Raw genomic sequence first — 23,131 nt, forward strand, 5'->3', positions numbered from 1 at the left:
TCTCAAATAAATAAATCTTTAAAAAAAAGTTTCATAAGGCAGAGGAATCTGTGCTAGATTAGGATGACAACAACGGGCCAAATCCCAGATAGAGGAAAACAGTGTGAACTGAGGTGTGTAGAGTAAATGCAGGGCTAGGATTTGAGAATTGGAAGTTCAGTTTAGCAGAAGGAATCCTAGGGTCCCTGCCACCATACTGAAGACTGGCATTATAGCAAGGAGTTATGGAGAAGTTTCAGTAGTGAGTGGCCAGATCAGGAATGCTTTAGGAAACGCACCTGGAAACAGTCTGAGGAATAAGTTGGAGGAGTGGAGGATGGCTAGGTGACTACAATCTCAGTCCAGTCCAAAGGAACAGGTCATGGGAATGAAAAAGAGCAAAGAACCAAGGGCTTTTACTAAAGGAGACTCCACCAGATTTAGCAGCTAATTAGATGGTACGAACAAGGAAGAAAGTCACATCAAAGATGACTCCGGTTCCAAACATGAGGGACTCCTGTTTTAGAAACACTGCATTAAAGTTAAATGCTGTCATTTCATTTAGTGATCACCTGGTACAACAATCCAAAGTGTCTGAAGGGGCTTTGAAATTGGTGATATTCAGTCATAAAGAACTCATCCAAGTGGTGCTTAGTTTTTTGGTTTGAAGATCATCAAAATGAAAAGAGCACACTAAAAAAATAAAAAATAAATAAGTTCTCATAAAGAAGTTGTGGCTGTGGAGAAACTACCCTGGGATTGCCTCAAGGGTGCAAGAGCCCTCTCTTGAAAAACTCTTAATAGGGACAGGGTGGGAAGGACAGGGTTGAAGATGAGGAAGACAGTGCAGTGCAAGATAATTTGGGAAGACAGATTTCGTGAGGGAGTAGAGCCACCAAAGGGACTAGAGATGCCAAGAACTGGGGGAAGAGGAGTTTTAAAAGCCCACTGGGGGCACATAGGTGACTCAGTGGTTGAGTGTCTCCCTTCAGTTCAGGGCGGGATGCCAGGGTCCTGGGATCTAATCCTGCATCAGGCTCCCTGCATGGAGCCTGCTTTTCCCTCTGTCTGTCTCTGCCTTTCTCTGTGTCTCTCATGAATAAATAAATAAAATCTTAAAAAAAAAAGGGGGGGGGATCTCTGGGTGGCGCAGCGGTTTGGCGCCTGCCTTTGGCCCAGGGCGCAATCCTGGAGACCCGGGATCGAATCCCATGTCGGGCTCCCGGTGCATGGAGCCTGCTTCTCCCTCTGCCTATGTCTCTGCCTCTCTCTCTCTCTCTCTCTCTCTCTGTGTGACTATCATAAAAAAAAAAAAAAAAAAAAGCCCATTGGATTTTACCCCTTGAGAAATCACTTGTGGGACTCTGAAAGCAAAGCTAGTGAAGTGGGGGAGAGGGCACAAGCTAAACTGTGAGCACAGAGGACAGAGGACAGAGGGTGGTGGGAAAGTACCTCCAGAAAGTGCTTTCATGAAGTTTGAGGGTGGTAAGACAGGGAGTGAGGGAAAGGAAGCCGAGGAATGGCAGTCTGGGGAAGGGTATTTTAAAATCTTGAGGATGTTTGAAGACTGAGGCAAAGAAAGCACCAGAGCTGGTGGATAGGCAAAATAGAAAGGACAAAAAGAGGTGTGGGTGAGAGAACAGGGCAGTTCATGGCTGCAGAAGAGGGATATATCAAACAGGAAGCAAGAATTATTGGTTTTGGTGTCCCTGGATAGCTCAGTCGGTTAAGTGTCTGACCCACTTGGCAGGGAATCTGCTTTTCTCCTCTGCCCTTCTCCTCCACTCCGTGCTCTCTCTCTCTCTCTCAGATAAATAAATGAAATCTAAAAAAAAAAAAAGTTATTGGGTTAGTTGTTCCCACCGCCTCAGGTGGTTGTGAGGATTAAATGAGATGATATTTGAAAAACATTTAGAACAGAGTTTGGAAAAAAAAAAAAAAAAGAACAGAGTTTGGGATCCAGTAAGCATTCAATAAGTGTGTGTAAGCTGATACTTCCAGGAGACCCTGAGCTGATTTTTTTTTTTTTTTAAGATTTTATTTATTTATTTGACAGAGCGTAAGCACAAGCAGGGGGAGTGCCAGAGGGAGAAGCAGACTCCCCGCTGAGCAGGGAGCCCAAGGCGGGCTTGATCCCTGGACCCCAGGACCACCACCCAAGTGGAGGGAAGACGTCCAACCCACTAAGCCAGCCAGGAGCCCCTAAGCTGATTCTTGACTGGAAGATGATTCAATGCTGAGGAATGAGACGAGTGAGCATTGGGGTAGAAGACTTCACAAAGTGGTCAGTCAAGGCCAGGACAGGTCTATGTGATTAGATCACAGAACACAAATGAGAACAGAACCAGGCCTTAGTGGGCCTTGAATACTTGGCTAAAGTAACCAGACTCTTGGTAGGCACAGCGGGAGGCCTTTAAAGGTTTTGAGGGATTCAAACTATGTTTTAGGAAGGCATACTCGGGGTCAGGCTAAATGAGGGAAAAGTCTCTACAGAAGTCCAGATAGGAGATGATGAGGGCCTGAGCTAAGATGGTGGGAATAAAAAGATGGAGAGAGGGATCCCTGGGTGGCGCAGCGGTTTGGCGCTTGTCTTTGGCCCAGGGCGCGATCCTGGAGACCCTGGGATCGAATCCCACATCAGGCTCCCGGTGCATGGAGCCTGCTTCTCCCTCTGCCTGTGTCTCTGCCTCTCTCTCTCTCTGTGTGACTATCATAAATAAATAGAAATTAAAAAAAAAAAATTAAAAAAAAGATTTAAAAAAAAAAAAGATGGAGAGAAATATGAAGTGAGAGGCAGAGTTGGGGGCTACACAACTAGAGGGAGGCTAAGAGGACCCACAGCACCCACCAAGTGACTTCTTTGGGGAGGCCAGCGGTGAGAATGCAGAGGAGAGAATTTTGAAGAAGATCCACAAAGAAGGGGCTAGTAAGGAGAAGAGCCAGCAGAGGAGAGGGAGAAGGAGCAGCTGGGGGTTTCCTGTCTGACTTGCTCTGTAGAGTTCATAAACATGTACCAAGCACCACCAGCACGCCAAAGACGAGGCTAGACACTGGTGACTGCACACAAAGCCTGACAGTTTATAAAAGCAGCTTTCAGGCAGCCCAGGTGGCTCAGCGGTTTAGCGCCTCCTTCAGCCCAGGGCCTAATCCTGGAAACCCGGTATGGAGTCCCATGTCGGGCTCCCTGCATGGAGCCTGCTTCTCCCTCTGCCTGTGTCTCTGCCTCTCTCTCTGTGTGTGTCTCTCATGAATAAATAAATAAATAAATAAATAAATAAATAAATAAATAAATATTTTTTAAAAGCAGCTTTCATGAGCAGCGTCCTGATGAGGCAAGTGAAGGATGCTTTCCTGTCTCTTCGAGGAATGATAGCAGCTTTGAGGAGCACAGTATACAGCCCACAGCTGTGACTGACCTGCAGGGTGTCCTGAGGCACGCTGGACAGCGTGGGGGTGACCTGTGAGATAAGGCTTGAAGCTTCATCAGTGGATTCTGACAGAACTCATGTAGACTCCTATTCTAATTCAACAGTACCAATCATAATGACTAATTTTGAAATGGTTCTCTAATAGCTTCTGTATCATTGGTGATTTGTAATTTTTTAAAAAATCTCATTGTTCAATTGCTTAATATAGAGTTGTATCTCTTTTAGGAAAGGTTAAATCTTGAATGAAAGATTTTGCTCCTCACACAGTTTTTTAAAAAAAATATTTTATATATTTATTTATGAGAGACACACACAGAGAGGCAGAGGCACAGGCAGAGGGAGAAGCAGGTTCCTTGTGGGGAGCCTGATGTGGGACTCGACCCCAGAACCCTGGGATCATGACCTGAGCCAAAGGCAGATGCTCAACCAGTGAGCCACCCAGGTGTCCCTCACAACACAGTGTTTGAGGCATGCATTATGTACTCTTTGTTGTTGGTAGGCCCATAAGCTGAGTCCTAGGACCCGTGTGGGGAGCTCGCTAGCTTCCTTCTAGGTATAAACATCAGGATAGCTGCGGAGGCTGCAATTTGCACTGACCCTTTCACCAACTAAATGAGCACTCTGGATTCCCGAAGATTGTTCTTAGTAAGACTTGTAGTTGGAGGACTACCTTCCTCCCAAATGGTATTGTTGATCAGTTCACCAGAGAATGGAAAAGTTAGGGACTTGAACAGCTGTGTGAGCAGTCCTGTTAGCCTTTGAAAGAGTCAGTCTAGGGGGGCATGGGTGGCTGAGTGGTTGAGTGTCTGACTCCTCTGGTTTTGTCTCAGGTTGATCTCAGGGTTGTAAGATCAAACCCCAAGTCAGGCTCCATGCTCAGCACAGAGTCTGCTTGAGATTCTCTCTCCCTCCCTCTGCCCTTCCCACTCATGCTCTCTGTCTCTCTAAATAAACAAATCTTAAAAAAAAAAAAAAAAAAAAAGTCAGTCTAGGGACCGTTTTGAAACCAACACTGACTTAGTATGTTTGGGAGGTAAAATGGTTCTGTTTTCAAGCTGTCTAGGTCAAGGTATTTAGGCCACATAGAAATAGATATTTTCCATAATAGTTTAACTGTCTGGTAAAACAAAACCCAGGCCAATTATCTTCTCTAATTCAGCATTCTACTCTGCCGACTCCTTTCTAAAGTTGGGCTTTTCTAAAGCTGTGAAAAACAACAATATGGGGGTGCTGGGGGACTCAGTGGCTGAGTGTCTGCCTTTAGCTCAGGTCATGATACTGGGGTCCTGGGATCGAGTCCCACATCAGGCTCCCTGTAGGGAGCCTGCTTCTCCCTCTGCCTCTCTCTATGTGTCTCTCATGAATAAATAGATCTTTTTTTTTAAAAAAAGAACAATAATATGGATTCTTTCTATTTCTTTTCTGCACTCTCTGAGAGCCTTGTGATTGGGGACTTGGAGGAATCTAAGCCAAGGGACCCTCTGCAGTTCTCCTCACACCCAGAACAAGGAAGGCTTTTCAGGGGACTGTGGGCAGGCAAGGCTGAGGAGAATTTGACATGTGTGACATTTCCCAGGAAGACTGTATCATCTGGTGGTCAGATGGCTTCTGTAGTAGTATCCAGACCAGGGCAGTCTACTGTTACAGTGACTTAAAGTCTTGGCCCACTGGTCAACACCATCTTAGTGGTGCTCCTGTGAACACCTGTTCCTTCCTCCTTCCAGTCTCTGGTCAATATCAGCATTTCTGAGAATGAGTATCTAAAGGTTTTTATTGCTCTAGTTCACCTGTGGTTTGCTCACTTCTTATCACACAGAAGATGTAACAATGGGTGTCACCATTGGTGTACCTGAACACTAGCTGTTTCTTCTGAACTTGACCTAGGCTTTATCTCCCTCTTGCCATTGAAAATTATATCATGGATCCCCTTTTTCCTCTCCTTTCTCTTTTGGCCAATCTTATAAAAATTTGCCAATATCAGCATCCAAATCCTTCTAAAGTTAGTATTTCTTAGCCACTGGGCAAAGAATTAAACATTAAATATTGCAGTAGAAAATATACATGGCTACTAGGCTGAGGATTTATAAGGAAAGCATGCAGAGAAGGAATCCAAATCCCTTCAAGATTATTCCCATTTGGGTAGATTCTATTTGCTGTAGTAACTTGAAGGTATATATAAGGACACAATTGCTATGCTGGCTGGGAGATAGTCATAGTTATTATGAATGTTCTATTTGGCTTTATAGATAGCAATATACACAATCTCAGGGATGGGTGGCATTCATTTATTAAGAACCACTGGTACCTAGTCCCTGAAACATAAAAGCAGTTGATATGCTTTCAGAACAATTAAAAATTACTTAGACTTTTCTTGGGCAAGGTGGAATGGTCCTAGAATTCGCATCTACAACATGTCAAAATTTAGCTTGTAAAGTGAGTTCATAATAACCATGGTTCTGCAGCAATGTTTTCCAGCTGAGGTCCACAAATCTCCTGGAGTCTGTGCCTAAATTCTCAGGAGTCCATGAGTTCTTACAAAAATGTATTTTTGGGATGCCTGAGTGGTTCAGTGTTTGAGCGTATGCCTTTGGCTCAGGGCGTGATCCCAGGGCCCTTAGGGGGGAGTCCCTGCTTCTCCCTCTGCCTATGTTTCTGCCTCTCTCTGTCTCTCTGAATAAACAAATATTTTTAAAATATTTAAATAAGTAAAATATATTTTTTAAATCCCTAAAAAATATATTTTTACTTAGATAACAATCTAAACAGTTTTTGTGATTATTTCATTGACAACAAGGCAGATGTGTTCATATGATTTTAGCACATGTGTTTACGTATATGAGAATTCTCAAAGGTTTTTTTCTTTGAAAGAAGACACAGGGGCACCTGTGTGGCTCAGTTGGTTGGGCATCTGACTCTTGGTTTCAGCTCAAATTGTAATTTCAGGGTCATGAGATCGAGCCCTGAACCCCGAGTCTAGCTCTGCACTCAGCACAGAGATTGCTTGGGTTTCTCTCTTCTTCCTCTGCCCCTCCTGTTTGTGCTCTCTCTCTCTCTAAGATAAATAAATACATCTTAAAAAAAAAAAAAAAAAAAAGAGGACCCAATACTATATGTAAGCTAAACATGAACAGAAAATTAGGAGGGAAAAAAGACCCATACATCACTCAAAGGTTAACAAGCCCTGCTTTAAAGTTTTGGGGGTTGAAAACCAGCCCGTGTTCTCTAGGCGATTGTACTTAATCTATACTAACCCTCTCCCTCCCCAGCCGTAAAGTACGCTTAGTCCTCTCATGTGCAGCATTAATATGGACTCAGGCAGGCACCATTTGGTAGGACTGCCTACAATTCCAGGAGCAAGTAGGACTAGAAATAACAACATCTAGGCACATTTTGGACCTGATATCCAAGGTGAATCTTAAGTATCTGTGTGCACATCAAGTACCAGTCTTTCCCTCAATGACTCCTGTGGTTTTCCAGGTCCACGTGCTGGGCTCTACCTTGATTTGCCTGAACATTTTTCTCTACTGAGAATGGAGCCAGCCCTCTTGGTCAGGACCCCATCAGAGTCTGGTGAGAGCACAGATGAAAGCCATTCTAGTGCTGTTGTAGAGGTAGCATTTCTAGAACTTGGAGACCAGTTGGCTGTTAAAGAATAGGGACTTGCCTCAGCTTCCTGTCCTAGATGTTGGCTATGGTCTAATTTCAAACAAGAAGGTCAACTCAGAATCACCCCATAGCCACCTGTCTGCCTTTGAACATCCCTGTTAGCTAGAAAATCTTGCTGCAGTGTCTTACGCACTAGATTGGGACTCTTTGGAAATAAACACTAGTCTGGTTCAAGCCTGCATTCACTGTCCTCTGGCTACTTACTATATCTGATGACTGACCTATTAGCCTATGCTATTGATCCACAGGTGACAATCTGGAGGGGGAAAAGGTGGAACAGGGACCAAATTTGATTGTAAGAGGAATAAGTCAATAAAATGTATAGAAAATCCTCTATTGGGAAGTGTAGTAAAATAAAACAGAAATGTAACTGAAAATTTAAAGGTTAGGAATCTATATGAATATGTTAAAGAATGCTGAGCCTGAGACTATTCTAAGTGGGTCCCATTGGTCTCTTAGGCAAAAGATCTCTTTACTATATATGTATAAATCTAGTCCTTTGATGCCAGCAAGCCTAATCTTATGTCTTACAGAGAGGTCCTAAACATCAACAGAATGGGCATGTAAAATGTATCAGAATTTAGCTTCTTAACATGGGCTTCAATGAACAGCTGTTCTGCAGCCAGGTTTTCCAGCTGAGGCCTGCAAGAGAACTCCAGCCCTCCTCTTTTCTTGGCGGCACATCTGAACTGCTTGTTCTGACCCATTTCTTACACCATGTTCCGACCTCCTCACTTCTGGCCTCACTCCTGATTTCCTATTTCTGGCCTTGTCCTTGCTTTCAGATTTGACACCTGACACTGTTTTTCTGGCAAGAACCCTGGTTCCCAACTCACCTAGAAGCCCTAGTCACGGCTCTGGCACTCCTGTGCCCCTAAGTTTCCAATGGCTGGCTCCATTTTGTAGTAGGACAAAGGGAAAATTCAGGCCTTCAGAAAATATTGCTTTTCCCTCTTTTGAGGCAGAGTGACATTTTAGGGGTTTGGTCTGATGGGGATGGTAGAAAGATGAGTCATTTAGTGAAGGTGATTCATATGCTCAGTCACCTAAGTCCACATATCTGGGAGCCTCTCTGGCTTCCTCTCTCCTTTATTCTTTAACAGCCAACTGGTTTCCAAGTTCTAGAAGTGCTACCTCTACAACAGCACTAGAAACCATCTCCTCCTCTCTGTCTCCTCTACTGATGCTTTATTTCTGACTCATATTTCTCACTCAATTATGTTAACTGCTCCCACTGCACCAAGTCTGGACTCCCCCACCCCAAGCCATCACTGAAAGGTTGTCAGAGAGTTTCCCAAAATGCAAATCTGGGGAGCCAGGCTGACTGGGTTGGTGGAGCATGTAACTCTAGATCTCAGGGTTTTGGGTTTGAGCCCCACATTGGGTTGGGTGTAAGGACTACTTAAAAACAAAATCTTAAAAAAATGTTTTTATTTTTATTTTTTAAAAATGTTTTTAAAATGCAAAACAGATCAAGTCATTGCCCAGTTTAATATTTTTCAAGTCTCCTTATAGTTTTTATTGCTGAAATTCTTTGATCTTAACCTAACCTTCTCTGTGTTCTGCATTTGCCCAGCTCTGTCACTTGACTTTGTATCCCACTCCCAGGCATGGTGTACACCAGCTCCACAGAAGAACACACTCTGTATGGAGTACTTGCAGCTAATATTCTCTTTCCTTCAAGACTAGGATCATATAGGCAGCCAGTCTATAGCATCTTTCCTGACTCCTGCTTTGGAGTCCACAGTACCCTTTGTGGGCTGCCCTCATGCCATTAGTAAGTTTGTTTGCCTTCTCCACTAGATATAAACTGACTGAGGGCAAGGACTTGACTGTTCATTTTGAATTTCTATGACCTAGTATTTGAGATATACCATACACTCAAAAAAGGATTCTTTCTTTTTTTTTTAAGATTTTATTTATTTTAGATCGAGGGAATGAGCAAGAGAGAGAGAGAGAGAGAGAGAGAGAGAGAGCATGAGTGGTGGGGGCAGTGACAGAGGGAGATGGAGAAGCAGACTCTCCACTAAGCAGGGAGCCCGATGCAGAGCTTGATTCCAGGACCTTGAGATCATGACCTGAACCAAAGACAGATGCTTAACTGACTGAACCACCTAGAAGCCCCTCAAAAAAGGATTCTTAAATGAACGAATTAAATACATTTATTTCAAAGATAAATAACAAAACAAGCAAACTGAAACTTGGGTGCCTCTCATGAGCTCTCCGAACCTGTTCCTGATTTCCATGTGAACCCAGTGCCATGGGGTACTATTGTTCTGTGAGTAACCTTGCTCACCAGTGTAGCATGTATATCAAACACTGAGAACATAGGCTTAGGGAGAGTGCAAAAAAATAGGAAATCTCTGGCATTTAGGAACTGAGCAGATGAAACAGAGTGGCTAGAGGTGACTGACACAAAGTGGCCAAGGAAGGAAGGAGGTAGGAGACAATTAGGACCTAGTGCTGTTTACAGAAGCCAGAGCAATTTCCAGACATAGGGAGAATGGTCAACATTGACCAGAGCTGTGAGAAGGCCCAGTAAGATTGGGACTGAAAAGCATTCCCCTGGTTTTACAATTAGGCAGTCACCAGTGACCCAGGCCAAGAGCAGTTCCAATGACTGAGGGAGCAGAGAGGGTGGCAAACCATATTGTCCTGCACTGGGCAATGAATAAGAGATTATGATGAGTATAGATAATACTGGATGATGAAGGAAGAGAGAGAAGTAAAGCAGTAGGAATGGGATGGGGGAGGGTTAAGTAGAGGTTTTTTTGTTTTTTTTTGTTCTTATCATGAGAGAATCTTAACCCAAGACAAGAATGAAATAAAGAGGCAAATGAAAATTTCCCCTAATGCATGTTATGGGTATAGTAACTCGTGTGGCATAGGTCAGGATTACTGGTGAAATGTCAATCATGGGGCTGTACATAGCGGATGCCCAGGTGGAGTCCTGGCAGCCAGATCTAGGAAACAGATCATTGGCACTGTCCTTTCCAAATTCTGGGAATTTATTTCACAGGAGAGGCAATGGCGCAAACAGCAATTTGATATTCAGAACTTGTTTCAGGCTAAGGACTAGAAACAGGAAGAGATAAGCAGGTTCACAGTAGGAAAGCAGTGAAATCACCTTCACTAATGGGATAAAAGGGAATGGCGTCAGGTGGCCAATTACTGAATGTTGGTTGTGAAAAAAGACCTTAGAGATAATGTAATGTAATCCAACATCTGTATTTTATTAAGAGAAGAATAAGGATCAGAGCATGGATACGCCTGCCCACTGTCACCTTGCTAGTCAAGAGGTAGAACCTGGGGCTGTCACAGAAAAGAGATTCCTAATTCTATTTCTGAGTTTAGCTCCAGGAGACATCATGGAATTCTCTAGGATGCCTTATAATCCAATTAATTTTAATATACTTTATTTAAAAGAAGGAATAGGACATCTAATCTATGACTTTAGAAATTCTTGAGGAAAAAGTGCATTGTTACATTGGGCAATCATGTATAACATATTCCAGTTACAAAAAGGTTGAGAAATAATAGTTTACATTGGACGTGAGTCCAAGGGAGAGGTTATGTCTATTTAAGTTTTCAAGGATAGTAGCTATCTTGGTTGTTTAGGTGACTGATAACCATCTAATGCAAAAAATACCACATAAATTCATCTCAGGTTCTATTCAATTATTTGAAACGAATTGTGGGATCACAGAGGATCAGTGCAGGAAACCACCTGCAAAATAAGAACATGGGCAGGATGTTGACAACTAGTGTAGGAATTAAATATGCTGCATGGCAGGGGTGTTGCTGGGTGGCTCAGTCAGTTGAGTGTCTGACTCTTCATCTCAGCTCAGGTCTTGATCTCAGGGTCATGAGTTCAAGCCTGGCACTGGGCTCCATGCTGGGCGTGGAGTCTACTTAAAAAAAAGTGAAAAAAAATTGCTGAATGGGGAAGATGGAGACTTCCATCTATGGTGGGAGATGTGTCTGATTATAATCTCCTTCCCCACATGTTTCTATTACTTTATTTTTAATGTGTTTTTTAATTGAGGTATAATGGATATATATATATGATTATAATCTTAAGAGTACAGATTAGTGCTGAGGACAACTCTATTAGGATATGGATTCAGCTCTGTAATTTTGTAAAAGCTGATGAATGAAATGCAGGATTATGAAGATAATCTTGGTTGAATCCTTGAGATGTAGTGACTCATTCTTTGAAACAAATCCTTGTTTGACTCTGTAACCAAGATAGCTCCAGGGCCCGGAGGAGCAAACTAAGTGCTTTGGCTCTACTCTGCACACCCCCCTCTCCTGCACTCCTACCTGAAATCAATTCCCTGGATCCTATCTTCTGGCTCGTCCCATCCTATCCCTTCTGACTCCTTGGAGCACTGGGAGCTTGGATTCCTGCAAGTTTCTGCCTCTCTGAGTGCCTCTGGCCCTGGCATCTGACAGTCTCTGCCCTGACTTCTGCTTCTAAGGAATGCCTTTCCAGCTCCACCTGGAAGCTGAGGAGTTAAAAATGCCCACATTGTCACCTACATTGTTCCTGCTCCCTACAATAGCTCTGCTACACACACTTCTTCAGGGTGTGGGGGTGGGGGGTGGCTTAACAGGAGTGGAGAGAGACATTTATATTCTTCAGCTCAGCCAGGACCAATGATAGACGTTACCTCTATGCTTTACCTTGTAGATGCAAGTCTTTCCTCTGAAAAATGGATTTCCAAAGTGAAGGAAGACATTGGATTGGAGGGTGAGAAGGAGGAGGGGATGGCAGAGAATGAGTACATCAGAGGTAGTGCTTTGTGAAAATACAGGAACTTCATTCTCTGTTAGGCAGAGGGAAGCTGAGATGTGGTGAGGGTCCCTATCCAAGGAGCCATATCCAAGGACCAAGAAAGAACTGTAGGTTGCTTCTGTGTCTCGCAATAAGTAATTGAGGTCAGAGCTAAGGCCCTATGACCTTGTATGCTGGATAAGGAGATGGCATACTTTGGGCTTCCATCACCTGGCAGGTTTGTAAGAAATAGATTCCTGATCCCCTACCACATGAAATCTAAGAAGATTACAGTGGCATCTAGATATTTGTGTTTTAACAAATGCCCTGGGTAATTTTGCTGTACCTGGCTGGCAGATCCCTCCTGACATTTTACAAACCACCACTCTAGTTAGTCTGTTTGGGTGGAGAGTGGCCATATTGCGTAGGCTAAAGTGGAAAGGAGAGATCCTGTGGCCCTGTGTGCACCTTGGTATAGTGAATTAATCGCTCAGTTTCTTCATCTGTAAAATAGGAATAGGATTGAGAGTTAAACAGGTTAATAAATTTAAAGCATAGAGTAGTGCCAGACACAGAGTGGAGATATGCCAGCTATTATTATTCAAGCTGCTGATAACATTACACTAAAAGGGAAAAAGGAAGTGGCAAGAGAGAGGAAATGGCTTGGAAGAGAATGCTTCATCTCACAGAACCGCCTTGCCTGTGCGTGGGCTACCATTCCTCGGGCAGTCACGCCATGCAGGGTGGGGCCTCTGATACTCTGGGTTTTCTATCTGCTCTTCTGCTGCTTCTTCACCAGCCTGCCTTTTACTCACTCATGACTCAGTTCAGGTCACGTAGAACAGCCATTGTCTTCAGGAAGACTTGCTCCAAATTTCAGGTGTAGCCAAGTGTCTCTTTTGAGCTCTACGTGTGCACTTCCCCTTGTGCTCTATCTCTGCTCTTACTGTGGCACGATGAAAATCTATGTCCTGATCTCCTCACTAGGCTGGGAACATGAGGCATGAGTCTGTTGTGCTTACCAGGCTTGCCCCTGCTCTCAGCACAGGCCCGGTGTAGAGTAGTGCCTGCCTCCACTGGGAAAGACCAGGACACTCTCTTTACCACAGCTGGTCTTACACAAGCCTTCTAGTGCCCGAGTTGCACCCCCAGGGCTGGCTCTTTAGTGAAGATATTGACTCTGAACTTGGTGGTCAAAAAAAGACTAATAGCCAACATGGAAACCTAGATCTGAGGTTTCCTAGGAATGAACCTAGATTCAGGTTCATTTTGAAGAGCTAAGATGGAAGCCAAAGAATTCCTGTAATAAGACTAATTAAAAAAAAATATTCGGAGATCTAAGAGATTCATGAACTTGGTTTCTACAACCCCCTTAAAAAAAAAAAAAAAACAAACTTGGGATGCCTGGGTAGCTCAGTGGTCTGCCTTTGGCTCAGGTCGTGATCCCGGGGACCGGGATTGAGTCCCACATAGGGCTCCCTGCCTGGGGCCTGCTTCTCCCTCTGCCTAGTCTCTGCATCTCTCTCTGTGTCTCTCATGAATAAATAAATAAAGTCTTAAAAAAAAAAAAAAACCTGCCAGGGGCCAGAGTGGCTCAGATGGTTAAGTGTAGGCTTTCCGTTCAGGTCATGATCTTGAGGTCCTGGGATTGAGCTCTGTATTGGGCTCCCTGCTCAGTGGGGAGTCTGCTTCTCCCTCTCACTCTGCAGCTCCCCCTGCTTGTGTTCCCTTGCTCTCTCTCTCAAATAAATTAAAAAAAAAAAAAACAAAATAAAACAAAAACCACTTGTCAGTCTCCATACTAGGCACTTCAGGTTCCCAATTTCGCCAACACAAAAGGCCTGTGAGCTGAGTACCAGCATGATCTGTAGCTGTAAAGCCATGATTTCTAACACACATCTGTCAGTTGCCCCAGCACCTGGCACGATAAATGAAGTAATGGAAGATCTCAGGTCTTATCCTGGAGATGAACAGGGTCACGTAAGACAGCACTGAGAGTTTTTCTAGAAAGAGATGTTCACAACTAAACTATCTGGCCTCTCTTTATCTTGGTGTATTTTCCAAATATGCTTAATTCCTTTTCTTCAGGATATGATTGGGATCCCATTCTCATTACTCACGGTGAGTACCAAGGAGAAGCTGTTCAGGGTTGGGATGATTCCCAACAGGATAGTCAGGACTTTTACTGTTCTGAAGTATAGGGTCTGTGATGTTCTTCATTGCCTGGGGCAAAATCTTGGGTGCCCAAGCCCAGAAAATCTTTACTTGCTGGGCTTATCGAGCCCAGCTGATTCTAAGAATACTTGAATACTTTCTTTCTTTTTAAGTTCCTTTTTTTTAAAAGATTTTATTTATTTATTCATAGAGACACAGAGAGAGAGAGAGAGAGAGAGAGAGAGAGAGAGAGAGGCAGAGACACAGGCAGAGGGAGAATCAGGCTCCATGCAGGGAGCCTGACGTGGGACTCGATCCAGGGTCCCCAGGGCAGACACCGCCGAGGGAGAATCAGGCTCCATGCAGGGAGCCTGACGTGGGACTCGATCCAGGGTCCCCAGGATCAAACCCCGGGCTGCAGGCGGCGCTAAACCGTTGCATCACCGGGACGGCCCTCTTTTTTTTTTTCTTAAGTTTTTATTTAAGGAGGCTCTCTGGGTGGCTCAGCGGTTTAGCGCCTGCGTTGGCCCAGGGCGTGATCCTGGAGTCCCGGGATTGAGTCCTGCATCAGGCTCCCTGCATGGAGCCTGCTTCTCCCTCTGCCTGTGTCTCTGCCTCTCTCTCTCTCTCTCTCTCTCTGTGTCTCTCATGAATAAATAAATACAATCTTTTAAAAAATATATAAAGTTTTTATTTAAATAATCTCTACACCCAACATGGGGCTTGAGCTCACAACTCTGAGATCAAGAGTTGCACGCTGTTCCGACCGAGCCAACCAGGCACCCCAAGAATACTTTGTTTATTCTTGATCCTACTTAGCTTATAGGGACTAAAAGTCCACTGTGGGCAGTCTAGAGCATCTGTGAAGTCATCTTGATGACGTCTGAGGGAGCTGCCAGCCCTAAGTCATCTGTCCCACTCACCTTCTTATCAGAACTTGCTCACTACGTGCTCTTTTGCATCCCCTAGCCCATATATGAACAAGGCCCAAAGAGCACCCCTGAGGTAACCCATAGTTACCTTACCATTCAATAGTACTCCCTAAGTGTTACTCCTGTGTTAGACTGTTCCCTTTATTCCTAGGTGTTCTTCAAATTTTCTCTGTTACATCATAATGATACAGTGTCACTTCCCCCTCTCACACAGGGGAAAAATAAAGAATACCACAACTGTGCAGCAGCTTGGCTAATTCCTTAGGAAGGCCTTTTTCTTCTTAAAAGGACTATCTCAGAAGTACTATATCAAATGACCTGAAACAATATAAAACCAAGTATGTCTGTTTGTTCACATTGTCACATGAAACTAGCCAGACAGATTTTCATCAGTTTTGGCAAGTATATTTGGGATTTCTGGTGTGACTTAAAATGGAGATTGGGTGGCATACACAGGATTCCTTTTGAAAGCATTCCAGGAGAGACATCTCAAAGAGATAGGCAGTTAACTTTTAGAGAAGCTGATCTGCCTCATGTATTATATTAAGACACTATTGGGGAGATGCCTGGGTGGCTCAGTAGGTTAACTGTCTGCCTTCCTCTCATGTCATGATCTCAGGGTCCTGGGATTGAGCCCCACATCGGGCTCCCTGCTTAGTGGGGAGTCTGCTTCTCCTTCTTTCTCTGCCCCTCCCCACTGCTCCTGCTCTTTCTCTCTCTCTCAAATAAATAAATAAAATCTTAAAAAAAAAAAAAAAAAGACACTGTGGGCAGAAAAATGAAGAGTGGTTTTATTTTTATTTTATTTTATTTTTTTTTAATTTTTATTTATTTATGATAGTCACACAGAGAGAGAGAGAGAGAGGCAGAGACACAGGCAGAGGGAGAAGCAGGCTCCATGCACCAGGAGCCCGACGTGGGATTCGATCCCAGGTCCCCAGGATCGTGCCCTGGGCCAAAGGCAGGCGCCAAACTGCTGCGCCACCCAGGGATCCCTGAAGAGTGGTTTTAAGTAAGAGTCCCAAAATGAACATCCCAAGAGGCAGAAGCTCATACTACAGGCACTAATATATAACTGAATAAGCTTCTTATTCTATGTATTACTCCAGAGAGAGCAGCAGTAGGGATTCATTTATTTTATGATGGTTAATGATTCTTCTAGCAAGGCTGGGGAATACTTTTACTAGTTAAATTATGATACAGGAATAGTATGGAATAGTATGCAATATTAAGAAACAAACTATGTTTGTGTTGGTATGTAAACATATATTTGTAAAGTATTGAAGGTATGGAAATTTACACATCAAATAGATCATAGTTTCTCAGAAGAGAAAAGTAGATGAGGAGAGAATGGAGGGAGACATTGATGCTTTCACTTGATATATTTTTGTACTTTTTTTAAATGAGTATATGTTATTGTTTTGTTTTTTAAGATTTTATTTATTTATTTGTGAGAGACACAGAGATGTAGAGACATAGGCAGAGGGAGAAGCAGGCTCCCTGCAGGGAGCCCTATGTGGGACTTGATCCCAGGTCCCCAGGATCACACCCAAAGCCAAAGGCAGACACTAGGGCAGCCCCAGTGGCTCAGCGGTTTAGCCCCACCTTCAGTCCAGGGCCTGATGCTGGAGACTGGGATGGAGTCCCGGAGCCAGGCTCCCTGCATGGAGCCTGCTTCTCCCTCTGCCTGTGTTTCTGCCTCTCTCTCGCAGTGTCTCTCATGAATAAATAAATAAAATCTTTTAAAAAAGGCAGACGCTCAACTGATGAGCCATACAGGCGTCCCTATTTTTTTTTTTAATTTTTAAAAAAGATTTTATTTATTTATTCATGAGACACACACACACACACACACACACACACACACACACACAGGGAGAGAGGCAGAGACACAGGCAGAGGGAGAGGCAGGCTCCATGCAGGGAACCCGACGTGGGATTTGATCCTAGGTCGTCAGGTCAGGCCCTGCGCCGAAGGTGGCATTAAACCACTGAGCCACCCAGGCTGCCCCCTACTACTATTTTAATAACACTTTTTTTGAGGGGTGCCTGGGTGGTTCAGTTGGTTAAGGGTCCTACTGTTGATTTTAGCTCAGGTCATGATCTCAGGGTCATGAAATCAAGCTCCATGCTAGAGTGGAGCCTGCTGGAGATTCTCTCCCTCTCCCTTAGCCCTGCCCCTCCTCCCAGACCTACTTGTGCTTTCTCGCTGTCTTTAAACAAAATAATAAAATTTAAGCAAAATTAGGGATCCCTGGGTGGCGCAGCGGTTTGGCGCCTGCCTTTGGCCCAGGGCGCGATCCTGGAGACCCGGGATCGAATCCCATGTCGGGCTCCCGGTGCATGGAGCCTGCTTCTCCCTCTGCCTGTGTCTCTGCCTTTCTCTATCTCTCTGTGACTATCATAAATAAATAAAAATTAAAAAAAAAATTTAAGCAAAATTAAAAAATTATAGCTTTATCAAGTTGTAAGTCACCTACCATATAATTCACTCATTTAAAGTATACAATTCATTTTTAAAAAGTATACTGAATTGTACACCTATCACAGAAATAAACATTTTCATCAGTTCAAAAATAAACCCCATTATGAGTTGCTCCCCATTTCCCTCTCCTTCCAGTCCTCTGGTGACCACTGATCAGCTTTCTATTTCTATAGATTTGCCAATTCTAGACATTTAAAACAAACAGAATCATATGTGGCTTTTTGTACCTGGCTTTTTTCCCATCAAGCATAATGTTTTCTAGGTTCATTCAGGCTGTACCATAAATAAATATTTCATTCTTTTTTGTGGCTGATTAATACTCCATTGTATGGCTATCCTGCATTTTGTCTACCCATTCACCAGCAGATGGACACTGGGATGTTTCTACCTTTGGACTACTGTGAATTGTGCTGCTATGAACACTCATGTATACTTTTTTTCCTGTGTCTAAGTTTTTGCTTGAATATCTGTTTTCAATTATTTTAGGCATGGAGTCTGACATGGCGCTCAGTCTCACGACCACGAGATCATGACCTGAGCCAAAACCAAATATTGGTAGCTCAACTGACTGCACCATTGAGGTGCCCCAGCTCTTATGTCTTTTTGAGATAATTTTTGTGTAAGGTATGAGAAAGGAGTCCAACTTTGTTTTTTGGCATGTAGATATCCAGTTGTCCCAGAAACATTTGTTCAAAGGAGTATTCTTTCCCTGTTTTAGCGTCTTGGATCCATTGTTGAAAATCAATGGACTCTATGTGGGAAGGCAGCATGTATTATTAAAAGAAAGAAGGGGGGCATCTGGGTGGCTCAGCTGGTTAAGCATCTGCCTTTAGCTCAGGTCATGACGTCAGGGTTCTGGGATTGATCCCATGTTGGGCTCCCTACTCTGCAAGGGATCTGCCTCTCCTTCTGCCCCTCCCCCTTTAATCCACCTCCAGCCTGTGCTCACTCTCTCTCAAAGAAAGAAAGAAGAAAGGAAAGAAAGAAGGAAAGAGAAAAAGAGAATCTGAAAAGAGTAAAGTCTATAAATCCTTCAACTACAGAAATGGCCATTTAAGCTATATCTCAGCCTTAGGAACTAGGTCTAACTAGCTATGACAGTTTTACCAAACTAGCAGACATAGCACCACATCATCTTAGATTGCAACACATATAGGCAGCTGCAATTTTTCTTATCCCAAAGGCTCTCTAGAATATCCCACAAATGACTAAGAATCATTTCTTGGAACTTGGTGCTATGAGGAAATAATCTAAAAGACTGATCTAATAACCTTTCTTCTGGTCATTAACATTAATTGTCCATAAGACTTATTTTAGAGAATTAAAATTTTTGGTTCCTAGTAAAATTTTCGTAGATGCTATAGACTGAATATTTTTAAAAAGGTTTTATTTATTTATTCATGAGAGACAGAGAGGGAGAGAGAGAGCCAGAGACATAGGCAGAGGGAGAAACAGGCTCCATGGAGGGAGCCCGATGTGGGACTCTATCCTGGGATCCTGGGATCATGACCTGAGCCAAAGGCAGACACCCAACTGGTGAGCCACCCAGGCATCCCTAGACTGAATATCTGTGTTCCCTCAAAATTTGTATGTTGACACCTAACACCTATTCCCCCCAATGTAATGGTGTTTGGAGATGGGGCCTTTGGGAGGGGATTAGGTCATGAGGGATTGGTGCCCTTATAAAAGAGACCCCAAAGAGCTCCCTTGCCCCTTCTGCCATGAGAGGACACAATGAGAAGACAGCATCTATGAACAAGAAAGTTAATCCTCACCAGATTCTGAATCTGCTGGTGCCTTGACCTTGGACTCTCCAACCTCCAGAACTGTAAGAAATAAAGTCCCCTTGTTTATAAACCACCCAGTTTATGGTATTTTTATTGTATCAATCCAAATGGACTATGACAGTAGAGGTAAGGGTGAGCTGGCTAAAGTTATTTTGGTTAATTATGGCAAGTCTACTATTTTTTTTTGCAAAGTTTTTTTAATATTTTATTTTATTTTTAAAGATTTTATTTGGGCAGCCCCAGTGGGTCAGTGGTTTAGCGCCGCCTTCAGCCCAGGGCATGATCCTGGAGACCCTGGATCAAGTCCCACGTCGGGCTCCCTGCATGGAGCCTGCTTCTCCCTCTGCCTGTGTCTCTGCCTCTCTCTCTCTCTCTCTCTCTGCGTCTCTCATGAATAAATAAATAAAATCTTAAAAAAAAAAAGCTTGAGTTAAAAAAATCCTTTAGGATTTTATTTAAGATTTTATTTATTTAAAAAATAAAAAATACTTATTTATTCATGAGAGATGCAGAGAGAGAGAGGCAGAGACACAAGGCAGAGGGAGAAGCAGGCTTCAGGCAGGGAGCCCGATGAGGGACTCAATCCCAGGACTGCAGGATCACACCTTGGGCTGAAGGCGACGCTAAACCGCTGAGCCACCCAATCTGTCCATTTTGCAAAGTTTTTTGAGCTATAGTAAAGTTAATTGAATGATAGTACAGAGCTCCCAAAGAAGGAGGAGATCTGAGAAGTTTGCCCAAGGAAGCTCTACTTTTGAGTTTCTTCATATCCTTATTCATCTTTCCAATGAGAGGTCTTTAGCTTATCACAATGGACATATTCTACTGGAGATGTGTTATTAACTGTAAAAGTACTTAGTAAAATTTTGGAAAGCACTTAAAAATATCTGGCATATTGCTGAATTATGCACATAAGCCTCCATTTATAGAATATTGTTCTTCTGTAATATCTAAACTTATCTTGCTCTTCTCCTGGAGAAAATCTTGGAACTCTAGTTAGGAACTTTTGGCAAAATGACCATTTCATTTAGTCATTTTACATACAAGAAATGAAAAGCTCTGAGAGAGGAAATTATTTACAAAGGATACAGTTGGTTTGTAGTAGAGCTATAACCCGAACCCACACTTCAAGACTCCTGGACCAGAGTTCTTTCCATAATATTGCACTTCTCTCATTTTCTTCTCTCTGGTCTTGATGAATTTCCTCATATTCATCCTTCCTTTGATTGCCAGTGATAATCTGTCTAAAATGGAAATATGGCCTTCTAAGTTATGGTGCTCATGACATTCTCACTTCACTCTCTTCTCTCAAACTCAACTGTTTCTTTTAACTATAGTTGAAATCAACAAAAACAGAAAGAAAAGTTACATAGCAACAACTTCGAACAAACAGGAAAACCACCATATCAGAAAACCACACACCATGAAACATAACCTGCCATAATACTGTGAAATTGGCCCCAGAAAGAGGGGGCATATAGCAGGCCAGCATATACTGTGCATTGGACTTTCAATAGGACTTGAAAATCCCTCAGAATCAAGCTCACCATCCTTAGAGGCATCCAGTGATCTTTGATTAGCACCATGAGAACTAGAGATAATAATGGTCAGGGAGAAACAGACTTTGAAGGAGAATCATATTGATAAATTATTTCTAGTGCTTACATCAAAGATCCTTGCTCTAGAAGAGTACCAAGAAGTGAATAAGAGAATACATAAGAAAAACTCCAGGTGCCTCCATAGTAAAGGAAAGACAAAGTTTAAAGAGTTACTGTGGACAATAAGAGTCAGCAGAAGGTTCAGATGGTCCCAGCTCAATACCTGAATCCTCCTCTGCCTCTCCAAAACTATTCTGTAGTTACTGGCCCTACTCAAACATAGGAAACAACCCCAAAACAACCAATGGGGGATATCCCCCATGCATGGCAACTTTAAAAACAATGGAAAGAAAGAAGGACGGAGAAAAGAATATAAGCAAAAAGCAGCTGAAAAACCTATATAATTCCAAAACATCTTCCAGGGTCTCAAAGAATAACCGGCAAATTACCAGCAGCATGATATTTAAAAAAAAAAAAAGGAGGTAAAGAAGAGTTTTAAGGGCTTAAAGACGAGTTTTAAGGGTTTCAAGAAGAGGTTTCTACATAACAAGTGGAAGTTAGTGTAGCTTGGCAAATAGGCAGGGAAAAAATAAATATACACATATCCAAAATAAAGTGAGAGATATGATGGAAATGTTGAAGAGACCTCAAAATTTCAAAGTTGAAAGGGACATTGACATACAGATCACAGAGATGCTAGTAACAGAAAACAAAGAAGATCCAACATACATATAATTAGTGTTTCTGAAGAAAAGACAAAGCAAATGGAACAGAAAGAGAAAATGGAATCTATAGATTAAAAGGCCTACTTACTATACCCTAGGAAAATTTAATTTAGAACATTCAACACAAAAACAACATGATATGGAGCACCTAGGTAGCTCAGTTGGTTAAGCATCTGACTCTTGATTTTGGCTCAGGTCATGATTTTGGGGTTGTGGGGTTGAGCCTCACGTTGGGCTCCATGCTAGACATGTTTGGGATTCTCTTCCTCTGCCCCTTCTCCCACTCACTTGTGTGTGCATGCCCTCTCTCTCTAAAATGAATAAATAAAAAAATATTTAAAAAAATTAAAAAATATAACATGGTGAAGTTCCGGAACTATAAGGATAAAGAAAATCACTTGTTATCCAGGTAGAAGAAAATGGTCTATAAGGGGAAAAGAAATCAGGTTGATAGTAGACATTTCCACAATACTCACTGCCAGAAAACAGCGAAACAATGTCCACAGAGCAAAAGGAAGTACAATTTGGTAATTTTGTAGCCATGTAAGGTGTCCTTTCTGTATAAAGACAATAGATCGTCTTAAATATACAAAAATAGCACCTATGTACTGCTCTTCTAATTTTTTTTAAAGATTTTATTTGAGAGAGAGAGAGTGCATGGTGGGGAGGGGCAGAGAGAGAGAGAAGCGCACTCCCTGCTGAGCAGGAAGCCCCATGGGGGTCGGATCCCAGCACTCAGAGACCATGACCTGGGCCAAAGGCAGATGCTTACCCCACTGAGCCACCCAGGTGCCTTGCATTGCTCTTCTAAAACACATTGGTAGATTAATCAAGTCAGACAAACCATAATAAAACAGATTGATTGGACTAACACAAGATTAAGATGAAACAACTACAGGAATATTGATTTTTTAAGAGAATGTGTCATAAGCCTTGATAAGGTGGTGAAAATATAATATCATGGGAACTTGGGGAGAAAAGTTTCTGAGAAAAAGTCCAAATACACTCACTTCCTTCAAGCAGTTAGAAGTAGATAATTTGAAACATGGGTTAAAAATATCCCGACCACCACTGATAAAACCTCAAAACATTTCACTATCTTTTCTTCTTAATTTGGACAGATATTTTTCAGAATTAATCCACTGTAATTGAATTAGATGGAACATTTATCTGAAGTTCACTGCAAGTTAAAGTTTTTCAATTTTACTTCCATTTTGTTTCAAGTAACATTCAATGTTATGGCATCTATGGAATTATTTCCATTTTTCTAAAATTATAATATGTATTCATCTAGCTATCTAGCTATCTATCTATAAATATGCATTGAAAGACGGCTAACACTAATATTGACAATGGCTATTTCCACGTTAAGAGCATTTGGATAATTTTTACTTTCTTTTTATTTTTTACAAGTATGTATTATTAAAAGTTAATTATTAAAAATACATATGTACAGGGATGCCTGGGTGGCTCAGCAGTTGAGCGTCTGCCTTTGGCTTGGGGTGTGATCTTGGGGTCAGGGGATGGAGTCCTGTGTCCGGCTCCCTGCAGGGAGACAGCCTCTCCTTCTGCCTGTGTCTCTGCCTCTCTCTCTGTCTTTC

General features: G+C 42.6%; 2 protein-coding genes across 8 annotated transcripts in view; both read right to left on the minus strand.

The window, feature by feature from the left end:
- LOC121499507 (60S ribosomal protein L23a-like) overlaps window positions 1–20,411 on the minus strand; it is a 28,755-nt gene extending 8,344 nt beyond the window's left edge. The window contains exon 1 of the mRNA XM_041770189.1: window positions 20,297–20,411. The gene's annotated coding sequence lies outside the window, so the exon portion shown is untranslated. The remainder of the gene's footprint in view (window positions 1–20,296) is intronic.
- The window catches only part of PIGL (phosphatidylinositol glycan anchor biosynthesis class L), an 86,020-nt gene that overhangs the window by 33,663 nt on the left and 29,226 nt on the right, over window positions 1–23,131 (minus strand). For 2 of the 7 annotated variants that reach the window (XR_005990146.1, XM_041770187.1), the window contains 2 exons: window positions 20,332–20,451; window positions 19,196–19,246 (listed from right to left, as the gene is read on the minus strand). The exons of 4 other annotated variants lie outside the window; for them this stretch is intronic. Coding sequence is in view for 1 of the 3 variants with exons in the window: in XM_041770187.1 (XP_041626121.1) it covers window positions 19,196–19,246; window positions 20,332–20,451 (171 nt within the window). In the remaining 2 variants the exon portion in view is untranslated. The remainder of the gene's footprint in view (window positions 1–19,195; window positions 19,247–20,331; window positions 20,452–23,131) is intronic. One more of the 7 variants, XR_005990147.1, reaches the window with a different exon arrangement.

Source organism: Vulpes lagopus, chromosome 10 (assembly GCF_018345385.1).
Source record: "Vulpes lagopus strain Blue_001 chromosome 10, ASM1834538v1, whole genome shotgun sequence".
Taxonomy (NCBI): domain Eukaryota; kingdom Metazoa; phylum Chordata; class Mammalia; order Carnivora; family Canidae; genus Vulpes; species Vulpes lagopus.